This window comes from Petaurus breviceps, unplaced genomic scaffold, assembly GCF_028583685.1.
Source record: "Petaurus breviceps papuanus isolate PSGF00001 unplaced genomic scaffold, PetGlider_PUasm1.0 78, whole genome shotgun sequence".
NCBI lineage: Eukaryota > Metazoa > Chordata > Mammalia > Diprotodontia > Petauridae > Petaurus > Petaurus breviceps.
Window position 1 is genome coordinate 2,850,680 of NW_027186502.1, and position 18,962 is coordinate 2,869,641.

Sequence of the window (18,962 nt, forward strand, 5' to 3'; positions counted from 1 at the left end):
AAGTCATTTAACTTCTCTGGACATTATTTTCCTCATTTGTAAAATGGGGAGGCAGGACTGGGTGTTTCCTGAGGTCTCTTCCAGCTCTAAGGCTATGATCCTCTTCACTCATTTTTCATCCTTTTTCCTTTTCTTGGTTAGCCAAGAGGTGAACCAGTTCAATTCAGCACTATCTTTTACAATCAAGTCCCTGGCTCCCTTATCCTATCACTGATCAAATCTTGCCAAAACCTAAGCCTTGGGTTACTCCCAACCATCTATAACTTTGTTCCTATTCATGTACTATTGAATGAAGATGGAGAAAATCAGGAAACTATGATGATTTAACCAGACTCTCCTTGAGGCAAGGCAATCCATTTCTACCTCCCTAACTGATTTGCTATACTACTCACCACAGCAGCTGTGCCATACCTTTTTGTACCTTCTTGATGCTCCCATAACACCTCACTCCCCATTTTAGCTGCAAACCTGGTCTCATATTTCAATATAAAAATTGAGGTCATTCACTGTGAGTTTCCCTCTTCTTCATCTCACATCATTTAGGCATCTTCCCCCACTTTCTCCTCCTTCACTCTTATCTCCCATAAAGAGGTAGCCTCTCAGGGGTGGGCAGGTGGCACAGAGAATAGAGCACCGGCCCTGGATTCAGGAGGACTTGAGTTCAAATCCAACCTCAGACACTTAACACAAAAACTAGCCGTGTGACCTTAGGCAAGTCACTTAACCCCAACTGCCCTCCAAAAAGAAAAAGAAAAAAAAGGTAGCCCCTCTTCTTCCCAAGACCAGTCCTCCATTAATCCCATAACTTCTCATCTTTTCCAGCAGGTTACTTTCACTATCGTTCCTACTTTCCTTCATATCTTCAATCTATCCTTATCTACTGGCTCCTTCCCTAACGTATACAAAACATATCTAAGACTCCCCAACCTTGGAAAACCCTCCCTTGATTCTACCATCCCTGATAGCTATCATCATAGTTTTCTTCTCTCCTTCATGGCTAAACTTTTTGAGAAAGGCATCTACAATCAGTGCTTCTCCTTCTCTCTTCTCACAATATTTTAAATCCTCTTCATTATCAAACTGCAACTATCCTCTCCAAAGTCTCCAATTATCTCTGAATTGCTGAATCTTTTTTTTTTTTGCCTTTTGGAGGGCAGTTGGGGTTAAGTAACTTGCTCAAGGTTACACAGTTAGTTTTTTTTTTTTTTGTATGGGTGTTAAGTGTCTGAGGCCAGAACCGAACTCGGGTCCTCCTGACTCTGGGGCCGGCGCTTTACTCACTGCGCCACCTACTTGCCCCCTGAATTGCTAAATCTGGTGTCTGTCTCAGTCCTCATCCTTCTTGACCTCTTCTTTTGGCACTATTGATCACTCTCTCCTCTCTAGGTTTTCATGACACTGCTCTTTCCTTGTTCTCCTACCTGTCTGACCATAACTCTCCTTCTTTGGATAGTCTTCTAAGTCAGGCCCACTAAACATGGATCTGTCCAAAGCCATCTTCTCTTCTCTTACTATACCATCTCATTCAGTGTTCCCATTGGTTTCTATGGGTTTAATTATCATCTCTATGCATACATTGGATTTTCATTGGAATGTACAGAGCATGAAAGGGAATTGTATAAAATAAGGCCATAAATGTACATTAGAAGCAAGTTGTGAGGACCCTTAAATACCAGGCTGAGTAATATTTGATAACAGAAGTAACCACTGAAATTTGTGAGCCATGCAGTGACATGGTAACTTAGGGAGAATCTCCTAGTAGGCACTTAATAAATACTTGTTGACTGATTGAACAAAGATGGGAGGCAAGGAGAATCAAGGGAAGTGGGTAGATGCAAAAGGTGGCGTGAAGTTAGAACCTAGATTTTGATTTTAATTTTGATTAAGAAGTGATTAGGAAGTATGAGTCAAAGATGATTCCAAGGTTTTGAGAATCTGTGACTAGGACAGGCAAGTTTAGAGGAAAGAGCTTTAGGAAGGAAGATGAGTTTACTTTTGGACATCCAATTGAGTCTGAAGGACATCAAAGTGAAGATATCCTGTGGACAGACGGAGATGAAGAACTGAAGTTCATCAAAAGAGATGTTAGGGCTAGATACATAGATTTGGAAATCATCTTCATAAAGATCAGTAGTAGCAGAGCAGATCAATAGGGGAGAGAATATAGAGAAAACAGAAGAGATAAGAGAGCTGACCACAGAGCTTTGGGAGACATCCACATTAAGGAAACAGAGGAGGGGGAGGGCAGAGATGGAAAGTGAACAAAGGTCAGACAGATAGGAGGAGAACCAGGAAAGAATACTGTCACAGAAGCCAAAATCAGAAAGAGAACCTACAGGATAAGTTGGGCAATAGTGTCACATGCTACTCAAACAACAGTCAAGGCCACTTGGTTTAGAAATTAAAAGGGTAAAAGTAACATTAGTAAAGTAGTTTCAGTAGAATGATGTTGAGTTGGAAGTCAGATCACAGAGTTGAAAAGTGAATGGGGAGTGAGGAAATCAAAGCAGAATGTAGATTAATCTTTCTAGGATTTGATCCCAAATTGCGGTAGAGGGGATAGGATTTGAGGGGCTAATGTAGTAAAAGAAATCTTTTTTAATATAGGAGAGATCCGAACATGTCTATGGATCATGAGAAGGAGCAAACGGATAAGAAGACACTGAAGATGATTCCAGTTCTTCGAGGTCTGACCCACCTTCAGGTGGTTACCTGAGGCAGCTAAATGCAAAGTAGATAAGAGTGTCACATGTAGAATCAAGAAGACTTGTATTCAAATCTAGCCTCAGACTCTTTTTTTTTTTTTTTAAGCAATCAGGGTTAAGTAACTTGCTCAAGGTTACACGGCCAGTTATTTCTGGGTCTGGTGCTGAGTATCTGAGCCCGGATTTGATCCCCAGGTTATCCCGACACTGGAGCCGGTGCTCTTACTCGCTGAGCCACCTGGCTGCCCCTAAGCAATTGGGGTTAAGTAACTTGCTCAAGGTTACACGGCCAGGTGTTTCTGGGTGGGTGCTAAGTGTCTGAGCCCGGGATTCGATCTCCAGGTCTTCTCAACACTGGAGCCGGTGCTCTTACTTGCTGTGCTACCTGGCCGCCCCTAGCCTCAGACTCTTACTAGCTGTGTAACCCTAGGAAAGTCACTTAGCCTCTGCTTTTTACATATGGGTCTCCTCATACGTCAAAAGGGGATAAAAAAAACATTTATCTCCCAGGGTTATTGCAAGGCTAAAATGAAATAATATTTGTAAAGTGCTTTATATAAATGCTACCTATTATTATTACCTCTTTAATAAAACACACATTCTTCATCCTGGAATTTAAGAGCCTTCACAACCTACTTCTAACCTTGCTTCATAGTCTTGTTTTAAATTACTCCCCATTATGCACTGTACATTCCAACCAAAATGAATTGTTTTCCCACACATGCTTCTTTGACGCTTGACTTGTAGACATACTCTGGCTGGAATGTACTCCCTCCTTATCTCAGATCTCTAGAATCTTTCCCTTGCATCAAGGCTCAGTTTAGACAGCACTCTTTCAAAGAAGCACAAGAGGAAAAGAAATAGAATTAAGCGAATGGGTGGAAAGATTACCCTTTGCAAAAACCACCTTAAACTCTGGGATAAAAAGCAATAAAGACAGGGTGAGTATAACTGTACCATGGTTTTAAGGTGTTGAAGAGGAAGATGAAGGAGCTTTGAATGGATGGTCTCAATCATCTTAGTGAAAAAGGAAGAAAGGTTATCTGCTGAATGATGGTGGTAAATTGTAGAGGGCAGGGCAGTGGAGGATTCAGGGGTCCTCTAAATCTGGGTTTAAATTTTAGCTATGATACTTTCTGTGTGATCTTGGACAAGTCATTTAACTTCTCTAGACCTTAGTTTCCTGATCTGTAAAATAGGAACACAGGACTGGGTGTTCTCTGAGGTCTCTTCCAGCTCTAAGGCTGTGATGTTATTCACTCATTTTTTTCATTCTTTTTCCTTTTCTTCAATTTTCAATTTCACTAAAAATTCCACTTATTTTTTCATTTTGCTGCCTCTGATCCATTAAATGTATCCATATCAAAAAGCATCTTCCCTTCGTGGAAGAGTACTGTATCTTCTCAGGGATTTCTGTTACTAAAAATTGAATTATGCAGGTAATAGTTACTACCATTCAGAGAAGTGTTTTCTCCTTATGATGTTTGTTATTCAGTTGTGTCCAATTCTTCACGACACTATTTGGGGTTTTCTTGGCAAATATACTGGAGTGGTTTCCCATTTCCTTCTACAGGTCATTCCCAGATGAGGAAACTGAGGCAAATAGGCTTAAGTGACTTACTCAGGGTCACACAGCTAGTAAGTTTCTGAGGTCAGATTTAAACTCTGGAAGAAGAGTCTTCCTGACTCCAAACTCAGCATTCTATTCACTGTACCACCTAGCTGCCCCTTCTTGTAAGACTCCACAACTCTTTGCGCTAAAAGGCAGGTTTTCCTTCTGTAACTATCTCATAGATTATGGAGAGGGCTTTTCTTAACCTTCATTAGGATAATTCTTTTGCTAGGGAAAAAAGTGAGGCTCTCATTAGAAATCATGGATTTAACCATACACATGACCTCCATATCTATATATCTGCCTCCATCTCTCTCTTGAGCTCAAGTCCTCCAGCTTTTTGCCATCTCCATCTTGGTGTCCCACGAGAATCTCAAACTCATCATATTCAAAACAGAACTCATTCATCGTCTTTCCCCCTAAACCCATTTGTCCTCTTACTTTCCCAATTTCTGCTTCCAGACCAGCTCTTAATGTTACACGGCTCTCCTTGCTCTATTCTTATAATTATGCAAAACTTATTCTCGTCAGGCCTTTTGAATCAATTTGGTATTATCTGTCTTTTAAATGTGTGTTCAATAATATACATAATCTCTAAATGAGCAACTGAAATAAGAGATCACTAAATATTTCTTGCCATGTAATTATGACTTCTTTATGATAAAAGGGATGTTAGAACTTACCGAATTAGGACTAAGTTCCTCTTCAGGATGCAGGAGAAGGACACTCTCATCCACTGCACGCAGAGCACAGAGGGAGTTAGGAGAGGCTTTCAGTCTCAGGTGGGTTTCCAAAGATGGAAGGCTTTTTGCTGATGAAAAATTTAAGTTCACCTATAAAGAAAAGGGCAGAGGTCAATTGAATAGCTTTCCTACTAAGTCATTCCTGGGGTTTCTCCTCTCCCTTGTCCTCTTCACATTCAAAACACATACAACTCAGCATGGCTTAACTATGGTTGAAAGAGGCATAGACATTCTCTGAGGCTGTTTTCTTCACCCAACTTGATTGAACAGCTGATCTATAATAGTCAACTCATCTCCTTAAGATATGACAAACATCATAACTGTGAATCTTCTTTTTAATTAATTCTGAGACCTTCCTTCACCTCTGGTCTGCCACCTAATCATTTTTTTTAATACATCAAACACTCATTCTTTTTTTGTGATAACTTAAAATGTTTTAAATATTCTTTTTAAAATTTTGAATCCCAAATTCTCTTCCTCCCTCCAGTCCCCCCTTCACTCATTGAAAAGGCAAGCAATATGATACACATTATACCTGCAAAGTCATGCAAAGCGTTTCTGTATTAGCCATGCCCCACCCCACCCCCCTAAAAAAAGCAAGAAACATAAGGAAAGTGGAAAAATGCTTTAATCTGCACTCAAAGTTCACTAGTTTCTCTTTCAGGAGCATTTTTCATCAACAGTCATGTATTTTTTTTTTTTGAGGCAATTGGAGTTAAGGCTTGCCCAGGGGTCACATAGTAAATGTCTGAGGTAGGATTTGAACTGAACTCAGGTCCTCCTGACTCCAGGGCCAGCGCTCTATCCACAGTACCACCCACCTCCCCAAATCATGCATTATGAATGCATTTATTAAATGTCTACTATGAGCAGGATACTGCGCTATATCCTGGGACATATACAAAGATAAAGATAAAAAAGATAACTGATACCTTCAAAGACCTTTCAATCTAGTGATTGAGTATATCACTCATTTTTCTTTGATTTGCTATTAAAGTAAGCCCTTCCCACCAACACTTCCTACAACTTATCATAACGGAAAGGAGCAGAAGAGTCACAACAACTGGGTTATATTATGAGAGGTAGTGAGAATTAGCAGAATTAGGAGACCTGAATTCTCATACTGACTCTTCCAACAACTTGGCATGTGACCATTGGCAAATTCAGATTCAACAAACTGCTATGCACTGCACCATACACAGTATGGTACGGCTAGTAGAGAGCTAGTCTCAAGGACAAGAAGACCTGAGTTTGGTCCTGACTGTAATACCTATTTGCTGTGCGACTTTTAGGCAAGTCACTTGAACTCACGGTCCTCTTGGCAACTTCCTAAGACTTTAAGTTGTAGAGAAGATGCTGACCTGTATTTGGTAAAGGTAGCTTCTTCACCTGGGAAATTTCTCTCAATTAAATTACAGATCCAGTCACTATCCTACATATAGGATTGTAATAACAACCATTATTGTGGTTGCTGAGACACACAAATAAATAGGGTGTGGCTCCTACTTTCGAAGAGCTTAGAAACATTTTTAAGGATGTCAGGAGTGACTTTATAAATGATATCTATATAACTGTAGGTTCATATGCATAAAGAAAATATAAGTTTGGCTTTTATGGACCTGAGTTCAAATCCGGCCTCAGACACCACACACACACACACACACAAACTAGCTGTGTGACCTTGGGCAAGTCACTTACCCCCAATTGCCCTCCCCCCCAAAAATAAAATAAATGCTTTTTCATTTATTCATTTGTTCATTCATTCAAGGCAATTTACTTGGTTGGCTGCAAAGTAGCAATGTGAATAAAGGGAAGTGAAAGAACAGATAAAATGGAATGTACCTATTTACTGTTAGCTACAGAATCTGCATTCTTCCCCCTTGGGTAGAGAAAAGGGAAAAGCAATTCACTCTCCCTAACTCAGAAAGGAAAGGTAGCTAGCAGTAGATCCTGCATCAGGCATTGAGTCATAAAGACCTGAGTTCAAATCTGTCCTCAGACCCTTACCAGCTGAATAACATTGGGCAAGTCTCTTAACCCCATCTGCCTTAGTTTTCTCATATGTTAAATTACTTAGAGAAGGAAATGGCAAATCACTCCAACATATTCGCCAAGAAAACCCCAAATGGGGTCACACAGAATGTAACAATAAATAAAATAAATTTAAAAAAATCTGAACGACAATTAACTCAGCAAGGAATAAGGGCTGGAGGAAAAAAGTCACAGCTACCCGGGTGGCCCTTCTGAGTGCCAGCCAGTTGGATTAAAGACTGAATTGACTACCTCCAAGGCATGCCTCTCCAAATGATTTTGTGCTTCCACAGAAACAACAGCGCCTGTAGCAACAACAGTAAGGTCACAGCAGCTTCAGTAGAGGGCAGTTAAAAAGCTGCAAGGCTGAGAGACAGAGAACAGCAGCTTTAAGAGGTGAAGATTAAAAAAAAAAAAGTAGAGCTTCAGCAGATGAGAACTGCAGAGAGAAGGTGGAATGAGAGGAAGTTGCTAGGGAGTTCCAAGAACTATGGGAAGTGAAGTCAGTGACAGTAGTGGGCCAGAGAGCTGCCACGAGACAGAATCTGGAGAAAACTTTGTACACAACTACAGACACTTCTTATCTGTGATGGCTAACTTGGATAGACTGGACTCCTCTCAGCAATGCAAGGTTAGAAGACAACTCCAGAAGACTCATGATGGAAAGGGATATCCACACCCAGAGAAAATAACTACTGAGTCCGAATGTAGATTGAAGCAAACGACTTGCTCTCTCTTTTGTTTTGTTCCTTCTTTCTCATTGTTCACTCCATTGTCTATAATTCTTTTTTACAACTTGATTAATGTTTAATGTAAAGGTATTTGTAGAACCTGTATCAGATTGCATGCCACCATGGTGGGAAGGGAGAAGGAGAAAATTTGGAACTCAAGGGATTGTGGAACTCAATGTTGTAAACTAAAAGTAAATAAATAAGTTTTTTTTAAAAGACAGAACCTGGAGAACTCAGTCAGGGCAAGCATTTCTAGGCATGATGCAAAGCTGATGGCTCTGAGGCCCAAGTCCTTCTTCACTTCTTAGTTCAAATTTTTCTGAAATTTAGTCATTTTCCATAGACATATCAGTCTCTGAGAGATTATACTCACTTATATATGGGAACTGAGAATAATTCTAATGCATAGTTTTTTTCCATTTTTCACTTTATTTTTTAATTTAGTGCTTCAATTAAATACTTTGCTACTTGATTTGTGGCTCTCAGTTGGTGTATTGGTAGATTAAGTATTGGATGGGAGTTTAACCATATGGTTCCCCTTCCAGTTCACCTTGAACCCAAGTCATATGTGATTACAGAGTTGAGCAGGATATCTTTTATATATGCTTTTATTATTCTATGACATAAATCACCCACCTTGTTGGCAAAACAGTTTTCAACAGAAAACCTCCTAGAATCCGCAACAACATCTCCATTCTGTAAAATGGTATAGATGAGAAGTCGAGCAAAGGGAGCCATGTCTGAGTCCACAGGGATGCTAATGGAAAATGTCCCTTTCACTGTTGAATAAATAGAGTAAAAATAATAATAATTAGGGGTGAAGAGACTGTCCCTGATCACTGTGGAAGGCACGGCAGCTTTGAACAATATGCTTTCATCTTTACGGCTTTGGGAAGTCTCTCATTTTATTGTTGTTCAGTCGTTTTCAGTCTTTGACTCTTTCATGACCCCATTTGGGGTTTTCTTGGCAAGGATACTAGAGTGATTTGCCATTTCCTTCTCCAGCTTATTTTACAGATGAGGAAACTGAGGCAAATAGGGTTAAGTGACTTACCCAAGGTCACATAGCTAATAAGTATCTGAGTCTGGATTTGAATTCATGGAGATGGAGATGAGTCTTCTTGAATCTAGGCCCAGCACTCTATCCACTGTGACTCCTAGCCTTTGTTTAGCTAATGTTCATTCTAGTCAATATATGAAATCCATCCAGATCTCTAATTGCAGAGAAGGGAACCCACATGCTTCTATTCATATGAGCATTTTCACCTAATTTCAACTTTAGATATCCTAAAGTGAAATAGAAAGAATGTTATTATTAGAAGCAGAGTGCTGTTGTGGAAAGTGACTTGAAGTCAGAAAATCTGAGTTCTTGTCTGGATTCCACAATTTATTCATTGTATGGTATTTAGCACGTCACCTATTCTCTTAGTTCTTCATCTGTAAAATGGGGATAATCTTGTTCTGTCTATTCCCAGAATTGTTACGATGATCACATTAGAGAATGTAAATACTTAAATTATTATTGTTGCATTATAATGTGGAAAGACCACTCTTCATCCATTATTCCACTGAAACCTCAGATTACCGTTCACTCTGTCAAGGAATCATGATTTAATCAGTGTGGGTACTTCTTCCACCAGTGCAGGGCAGAACTCCTCCAGAATTTAGTCTCTAATAGTTTTATGGCCCAAATAATTCACCAACCTGAAGCCAGACTGGAGAAGAACCTGACCCAACCGAGCTAAGCTGGGCTTCAGTGTGTTACTAGTTCATCCTCAGAGCCTTTCTGACTTAGTCCCTGATCACCAGGTTATACATTTTTTGTGTATCCTTCAAGAACCTAGGCTCACCTTCATGCCACAACAGGGCACCAGAAGCTGACTTCTGTGTGGACCGACCTTAGGCTACCAGAAGGGAAAAATCTAGCATTTTACTATAATTTTGAATCCAGTGATGAAACTTTAACATGTCGTAGAACATTTAAGATTTCTCTAAAAGCTCTGATCTGAAAACTATCTCAGGCCCTGTGACAGAATCAAAAGAAAACGAGCATTTTGTTCAGTGAAGTTTGCATTCAAAGGGTCACACTTGGGAACCTAGAGAGCCACATGTGACCTTGAGGAAGCAGGTTCCCCACCCCTGAAGAGTCCAAATATAAAGTTAAAAATGAGCTATGTGGGTACCTAAACAAAGGAGACCCTGGCAGAAGTCCTCATCACTGAACATGGATGACCCATGAAGGCCCATCTTCTTCAAAGACTAGTAAAAGAAAGATTTGGTATTTCTTTGTCTTGTCTTCTTGAGCACAGTCCTTGGTCTACAGATTAGATCATCCTCCTTGGGTAATATGATTAGTGATTTAAAATCCTAATCCATCATAACCTAGTTGTTATTGGCCTTCAATAATAATAATACATGAGGCAAAGGGGGCGGAGCCAAGATGGCAGAGTAGAAGCACAACCTTCCCGTGGCTCCGGCTTCCACCCTCCCCAATCCATGTAAAAAGGGGACTCTAAACAAACTTTGGAGCTGCAGAACCCACAAAATGACACAGAGAAGCTAACCTCCCACTGAGGACAGCCCGGCAGGCCAGCAGGAATCAGCCAGTGCAGCGCTCTGGGAGCCGAGCCCAGCCCCATGCCGAGGCTTTAGCCCCAGGGCAGGCCTGACCAGCCGCCAGCCAGAGGGACTCCAGATCAGCAGCAGCTGTGGCCGTTGCCAGATTTATCAATACATAGATGCAAAGGACAAGGTGAGAGGCCAGTGCAGTCTGGACTTTGGGACCCAGGAAGTGGGAATGCGTGGCTTTTACCTCCGGAGCAAGAAACCGCTGAGACGCCAGCACAGCCTGCCAGCGCCACGTGGCAGCTTCAGCTCCCTGGCCTGCAGAGTGTAGGGGGACCAAGCACCAGTCTAAGGGGTCATCGCTCTTGCTTTAACCTGCTTGGATCTGGATTGCAGTCTAGGGTGGAGGTCCTGGAGTGTGTGTCCAGCTTGCCAGAGCGTGTGCAGACCTCAGAGAGGGCACCCATCTAATACCTCCAGCAGCTGAGAAAACCCCAGCGTTTGGGACGAAAACTCCCCTGTCTGGTGGCAGAGTCCTACTGTGGCAAAAAGCCCAAAAGTCAAATCATTGAGTGGCAAAATGAGCAGGCAAAGGAAACAGAGCAGACAGAAGATTCCAACGTTACACTCCTATTTTGGGGATAAGAAGGAGAAGGCATGGAACAGGAGGAAATCAGTGAAGTCAGAACTCCTGCACCAAAAGCTTCAAAGGAAAATACAAGCTGGTTACAGGCCATAGAGGACCTTAAGAAGCAGATAAGAGAAGTGGAGGAAAAATTGGGAAGAGAAATGAGAACGATGCAAGAAAATTATGAAATGAGAGTCAACAGCCTGACTGAAGAAAATAATACCTTAAAAAACAGACTGACTCAAATGGCAAAGGAGGCTCAAAAAGGCAATGAGGAGAAGAATGCCTTAAAAAGCCGAATTTGCCAGATGGAAAAAGAATCTCAAAAGCTCACTGAGGAGAATCATTGCTTCAGAATTAGATTGGAGCAAATGGAAGCTAATGACTTTATGAGAAATCAAGATGCTGTTAAACAGATCCAAACAAATGAAAGAATAGAAGGCAATGTGAAATATCTCATGGGAAAAGCTGCTGACCTGGAAAACAGATCCAGGAGAGATAATTTAAAAATTATTGGACTGCCTGAGAGCCATGACCAAAGTAAGAGCCTGGAAAGCATCCTCCAGAAAGTTCTCAAAGAAAACTGCCCTGATGTTTTAGAACCAGAGGGCAAAATAGAGGTTGAAAGAATCCACCGATCACCTCCTGAAAAAGATCCCAAAAAGAAAACTCCTAGGAATATTATAGCCAGGTTCCGGAATTCCCAGATTAAGGAGAGAATATTACAAGCAGCCAGGAAGAAACAATTTGAATATTGTGGAAACACAATCAGGATAACCCAGGATCTGGCAGCTTTTACACTGAGGGATCAAAGGGCCTGGAATGTGATATTCCGGAGGTCAAGGGAGCTGGGATTAAAACCAAGAGTCACCTACCCAGCAAAACTGAGTATCATGTTTCAGGGGAAAATATGGTCATTCAGTGGAATACAGGACTTTCAAACATTCTTGCTGAAAAAACCAGAGTTGAATAGAAAATTTGACATTCAGATACAAGAAGCAAGAGAAGCATGAGAAGGTAAACAGGGAAAAGAAATCATAAGGAACTTATCAAAGTTGAACTATTTTTTTTTTGAAGCAATCAGGGTTGAGTGGCTTGTTCGGGGTTTCATGGCCGGTTATTGTTTCTGGGTGTGGTGCTGAGTGTCTGGGCCTGGATTTGATCCGGGTCGTCCCGGCACTGGAGCCGGTGCTCTTGCTCGCTGAGCCACCTGGCCAAAGTTGAACTATTAACATTCCTACATGGAAAAACAATAATTGTAACCTATGAAACTTTTCTCAGTAGTTGAAGGGATTATATATATATATGTCTTTATATGAGGGTATGCGGGCATATGAATACATATGTGAATGTGTGTATATACGTTTACAGGTATACATAGATAGAGGGCACAGGACCAATTTAACAGGAAGGGATGATACTTAAAAGGTGAAATTAAGAGGTGAGAGGAATATAATGAGAGGAGATGGGGAGAGACAGAGTGGGGCAAACTATCTCATACAGAAGAGGCAAGGGAAAATGGTTACAATGGAGGGGAAGAATAGGAAGGCAAAAGGGAATAGGTCAACCTTATCCCTATTGAATCTGGCTTGAGAAGGGAGGGAAATACACACTAAATAGGGGATCTCACCCTCCAGGAGAATAGGGGGGGAAGGGGATGTGAGGGGGGATGATGGAAGGGAGGGCAGGCTGGGGGGGAGGGAAGTTGGAAGCACCCACTTTTGAAAAGGGACAGGATCAAAGTAGAGAATAGAACAAGTGTGAGGTGGGATAGGAGGGAGGGAAATATAGTCAGTCTTTTACAATACATCTACTATGTTATTGTTTTGCATTAGCCACACATGTACAACCTATACTGAATTGCTTGTCCCCCCAGTGGGGGTGGGTGGCAGCGGGGGGGAGGGGAAGAAATCGGAAATTGAAAGTTTTAAAATCAAATATTCATAAATATATTTTTTTGGTTATTTATATGTGTGTTGGTGTGTGTGTGTGTGTGTATATATATACTATTATTAATACCATCTTACATGTAATTAAGAAAAAAGATATACAGGCACTGAGGCATAGAGATCCACTGGAAAAGTTGAAACGGGTATGGGAGAAAATATGGGAGAGAGCAGATTGGAGGTGGGGATATCCTGTGGGACTGCTGTTTTGGGGGGATGGGTGGGGGAAAAACGGGGAGAAAATTTGTAACTCAAAATCTGGCGGAAACGAATGATGTAAATCAGCAGTTAATAAAGCATTTAAATTAAAAATAATAATAATAATATTAATACATGTTGTGGGGTCAAGAACTTGTTATTATTCCTTATTCTTGGGACCACCATCATTTCCAGGTAAACAATGCTACATGAAAAGTATGGAAGAACAGCAAAAATGGAATGGGGCAATAAAGAATGTACAAGATCAGAAATGGAAACAGTGGATATTCAGAACTGTGCTCTAAATCTAGTCTTTCCTACATAGCCTAATGTTGTTAAGTCTGGGACCAAGAAAAACTCTTAGACCAAAATTATCCCCTTCACATCATGGGGCTCAGTGGTGCTCAAGATCTGAAAAATCCATGTAAAATTTTTTGGCCCCCACTTCACACCAGCAAAGAAGTCTGAATTATGGTATTAAAAAATGAAATATGTTGACATTATACAATAATATACATATAGTTTTATGCATTTCTGAGTCTCTAAACTTTTTTGTACTGTCTGCTAGCCTACATGTGTCATCTGTGGCTTCTGCAAAATTCCCCATTTACTTTCTCATGCTGACCTGTGAAAATACTGACAGTGCAATGGAGAAAGTCACAATGTGAAAAGAATAAGAGTAGAAGCACTTTTTCTAGTTTTAAACTCCATGAGGGGAGTGGGGGACTCTCTCTTTTGATGTGAAAATGTATGTCGCTAGGGCTGTGAAGGGCTACAAAGGGGCTGGAAGAGACTGAGTTGGGAACACTCACTGTCTCCGGCCTCCACAGGCAGCACATGAGTTCCTGTTCCAACGATAACTCCCTTGGCCATGATCTGCAGAAAGAAAAAAACATTTCCCTTGATTGTCACCATTTTGACCTCAAATCTATCTCTCATTTGATGACACCTGTTGCTGAGGCCCAGTTGTCAAGGCAAAAGGAAAAGAGGACAAGAATGAAAAAGGAAAATGGTAAAGCTCAAAGTGTTGGTAATTTCTAAGCTTTCTGAGTTGATCAGAGTTCTGGTTTCCATTCTCACCAGATAATAGAAGGGGAGCTCCTTCAGTTCCTTTAGGGCCTGTCCATTCAGGATGTAGTGTGCCCGGATTTCCTGGTTTTGGCCACAGGTCAAGAACTCAAATATAGGTTCAATGTAGACATAGCTTTTACTTGAGGAGAAAACATGCTTTACAGTATGGTGTGCAGACTGGTGGTGGGCCATCTTCCATGTGTATCCATAGCACTGATTACTTTCTTTGTATTTGGCCTAAGGAAACAAAAGGGAAAGGGGTAGCATTGGATTATCTGTGAATAAGTTCCAAAGCATAAAACTGAACATGACTACTCTTTTACCCAGTTATTGAATAGTTAGAAATATTGTGCCCCCAAGCCAAAATTTGAGAAAAGTCCCCTTCTCCTATAGCTACCATATAACATAACAGAGACAAAAAGAAGAGGCCATTAGCAGGAGTATCTTCATTTGCTCTGACTCTAGGTTGCTCTGCACTGCTTATAACTCTCAACTTAATGTTGACATTAGAATTTTGAATATTCAGTCTTTAGCAAGAGGGTGCCTCCTTTGAAATTTAGAGGCCTTGTCTAAAATAGGTATTATTGGGGCAGCTAGGTGGCGCAGTGAATAGAGCACTGGTCCTGGAGTCAGGAGGACCTTAGTTCAAATCTGGCCTCAGACATTTAACACTTATTAGTCAGGTGACCTTGGGCAAGTCACTTAAACTCCAATTGCTCTGCCCTCCCCTATCCAAAAAAAAAAAAGGCAAAAAATTAAAAAAATATTAGGTATTGGGGTGGCTAGGTGGCACACTGAACAGAGAGCACCAGCCCTGAAGTCAGGAGGACCTGAGTTCAAATGTGGCCTCAGACACAAAACACTTACTAGCCGTGTGACCTTGGGCAAGTCACTTAACCTCAACTGCCCTTCAAAAAGCAAACAAAAAAAATAGGTATTATTTGTAAATCTACACCCAACTCTTGCCAAGAACTCTTTCCTTAGTCCTACCTCCCTAACAGCACTCCTGTTCTCATGAGAGTTTATCCACTAAACATGTGGATAATAAATTAATATCCCTAATTCAATATTTGCCATTCTAAATGGCAGACTTCCTATAATTTTTCATATATCTTATTATCATATATCACTTTTCATAGCTTAGATCTGCATACATTTATGGGATTCGGAGACTTTTCCCCCATCGTCTCCTGAGGCAAAGAAATTGAATATTTCTTGGGAGTGGGATGGTACTAAAAGGAGAACTCGTGAAAAAGAGGAGGAAAGAACACTGTAAAACAGAGAAAGTATACCAGTTCTCAGCCCCAGCTCAGCTTCCCATGGCTTCTGCAGCTTTGTGGGGCTCCTGAGCCTCGGGGGACAGTCCCATACTTTTCTTAGTCTCACACTTCAATCCCAAACCATGAGCTATTTCCTTGCCTCAGGAGATGATGGGGTGGGGGCAGAGGGGAGAGAAGGACTCCAAATCCCTATACGTTCCACTTCTAGAGGAGACATTAAACTAACATCATTACCAATTATAGGGGCATACCTTTCTTACTTACTCTGAGACTGATGGAGGGAAAAGTGAAGTTGTTGGTGTCTAATGAAAACTGCACCATGCCTTGGTTATTAGTGGTATAGTTTTGGGTGAACTCTCGGTTCGTTTCTATCACAGTGATGGAGATTTTCTCATTTGGGATGGGTTCATTCTTCCCATTCACTAGGAGCACCTGAGGAATCAAAGCCGTGATTAGTCCCGCACATAGTGTCCAGGACGGACACAAATTCATCCTTGCTTTCCTGCCACAGGTCAAATACCCTGGATCTATTCTGGGGCACTGATTCAGAAGCAGTCACTCCATCCTAAATGTCTATAGGTAAAATCTTGCTGCCCAAGTATCTAAATATAGGCAACTAAAACACTTTCAGTGATTTTTACTTAATGTATCTAGAATAAAAATTCCCAAATCATTATAGAAATCTTAGGTTAAGTTGTGCTAGTTTCTATAGTAATTAAAAATTGGTGATATTCAAAGACACTCTGTTTTGTCATTTCATGCATTTAAAATATATTTGTTAGAGAGAGAAGTATTAAAAATGTATTTGTGAAAATCAAACTATGTTCAAACTAATATAACATGTACCATTACCTCCATCTAAAACCACTTATCCACTATAATCTCCATGGGAAGCCAGAGTTAGATAGAAGGTGGTGGCAAGCAAGACTATAAAAATGTGTGATAATTACTGAACCCCACTTAACTGGTGAATGGAGAAAGTTTATATAGGAATTATCAGAATGGAAGGAAGGAAGAACTTTGTACCAGATCTATTAGCTGCTATCAATATCAGCATCTGGGCTAGCGGCAAATGGAAGGGAGGAAGTTCTGATGTTTGTAATACTTTGAAATTGTTGTTAAGATTCTTTTATAAGGGAAAGGAATCAGGAGAATATTTCTTGGTGGTTTTGACTAAAAAAAAAAACACATAGGGGGCAGCATAATGAGTAAAGCGCTGGCTCTGTAGTCAGGAGGACCAGAGTTCAGTTCTGGCCTCAGATACTTAACACCCACACAAAAACTAGCCGTGTAACCTTGGGCAAGTTACTTAACCAATTGCCCTCCAAAAAGCAAAAACAAAAAACAAAGAACCACATAGGATGTTGAAGTTGTGAGGGATATGAGAAATCATCTAGCCCACTCTCCTCATTTTCAGATGAGGAAACCAAGACCCAAAAGATTATTAAGAAACTTCCCCAAAGTCATACAATTAGTGAGTAGAATTGCTGGAGTTCAAATCCAGATCTCCTGTGTGTTGGATGTACTCTACCTGCCCAAAGAAAGGGAGTCCATGCCTGTAGTGTGAATCCACATTCACAAACATGACTTTGCTTACAACTTCCGTGATCTCACAGGATCCAGTTCCACTCAATTCTGTTTCTAAAAGAGAAGTAATCAAGAAGTGATCTCTCTTGGAAGAGAACTTTTTCTTGAAATCAGGATGTTATATCCACATTTCCCCAACCTTGTAGTCATTGCTTAGTATGTACCATATTTGTGTGATATACAAACCTGTCCCTTCCTCTGTGATCTTGGCAAACACATTAAGGTTCATCAAAAACTCACTTTTCTTCAATTGGAAAACCTTGGTTCTTACTTTTTGAGAGGCACAACCTGAACCATCTAGCTGAAAGTAAAAAAATTAAAAACAGATAAGGATGCTTGAAATGTCATACTGGGTCAGACTAATAGTCAAATTTAGCCAGGATTCTATCTCTGGCAAAAAGAACCAGCAGACATGATTAATTAACATAGCTTTAATTCATCACAGAAATTCATAGAAATCTACTCAGGTAGAGATTTTGGGCAAGCCCAGCTGCTCAAAATATCCTTTCCCTAGGTCTCTAAGACCACTACTATTGGATGTTTACTGAATTTTTTCATCATACTCTCTTATATGCAGTATTGAAATAGTCCACTAATGGGTCTCCTTGATTCCAGTCTCTCTCCTCTTTATTCCATTCTCCACCCAGCTACCAAAATACTTTCCTAAGGCCCTGGAACTCTCCCACTCAAGAGACTTCAGGGGCTCCCTATTGTCTCTAACACAAAATATAACTCCCCAGCCCAGAGATTAAAACCTGCAAGCACTCTATGTTCTACCCCAACTGGGCTACACATGGTTTCCTAAATTCCATATTCTATCTCTTGCCTCCATGCATTTGCACAAGCTATCCCCCATGACTGGAATGCCGTCTCCTCGCAACCTCTCAGAATCTGTATCTTTCTTCAAGGCTTAATTCAGCTGTTATCTTCTCATGAAGTTTACTCTCTCTGAAGATTGACAAGTTACACACAAACATATCAACTAATATCAAATTGAAGGCATGAACTTTCACTTTTGTCTTTGTATCCCAAGTACTTAACACAGTATCTTGGAGGGAAGCTAGAATGTAGAACTTGAAATCAGGAAGACTTGCTTCAGGCACTTACTCGCCATGATCCTGGGCAAATCAAATAATTCCTCTCAACCCCTCTTTCGTCATTTACAAAATGAAGGGTTACAGTTGGAATCGCTTCCAGTTTTAAAGCTATTATACTATTATCTTATGGCCACTTAATCACCGTTTAGTGAATTAAATCCACACCTGTTAGCTTCCTAATAAAAACAGCATCTTCTACTTACCGGAATGCTGAATTCCTCACAGATGCTCTCTGATTCCTTGCCATAGCAAGGATAATATTGCGAGTACTTCCTACATACGCTTACACTCGCCAGACCTGAAACAGGCTCCCCATAAGTGTATCTGTTACCAAAAAGGAAATACAGAAATCAAATCCATTAGCAGTAGAAACAGAGGTTCCTGGTCCCATTTTCTGTTTTACTTCTATTTCCTAGCCCTAAATAGCCAAAGCAAGTTTATTCAGGTTCTCTGGAAATCTTTTTTATCTTTCCAGATCACACTAAATGGAATTTGGTTCAATGAAGCAAACTCATCTAAATAAGTCTCTGATCTCTATAATAAGAACGAATACTACATATGCACAAAAATAAGGGTAAATGGACAAAGACAATGGAACAGTATATAGCTAATAAGTTGTTATAGGTAACTATGTTGAAGGTCATTTAAAATATTTTAATTTAGTAATAAATGTGAATTTGTTTTGCTCTTATCAGTAATTAAATTTGTAATGAATGACATTTTTTTTTTTTGCCTTTTGGAGGGCAATTGGGGTTAAGTAACTTGCCC

General features: G+C 40.5%; 1 protein-coding gene across 1 annotated transcript in view; it reads right to left on the reverse strand.

The window, feature by feature from the left end:
- A2M (alpha-2-macroglobulin) overlaps positions 1-18,962 on the reverse strand; it is an 80,797-nt gene that overhangs the window by 47,990 nt on the left and 13,845 nt on the right. Inside the window, exons 8-15 of the mRNA XM_069106109.1 lie at positions 18,398-18,518; positions 17,284-17,398; positions 17,042-17,151; positions 15,775-15,942; positions 14,240-14,467; positions 13,972-14,035; positions 8,459-8,601; positions 5,001-5,150 (exon numbers count right to left, since the gene is read on the reverse strand). Coding sequence (XP_068962210.1) covers positions 5,001-5,150; positions 8,459-8,601; positions 13,972-14,035; positions 14,240-14,467; positions 15,775-15,942; positions 17,042-17,151; positions 17,284-17,398; positions 18,398-18,518 — 1,099 coding nt within the window. The remainder of the gene's footprint in view (positions 1-5,000; positions 5,151-8,458; positions 8,602-13,971; positions 14,036-14,239; positions 14,468-15,774; positions 15,943-17,041; positions 17,152-17,283; positions 17,399-18,397; positions 18,519-18,962) is intronic.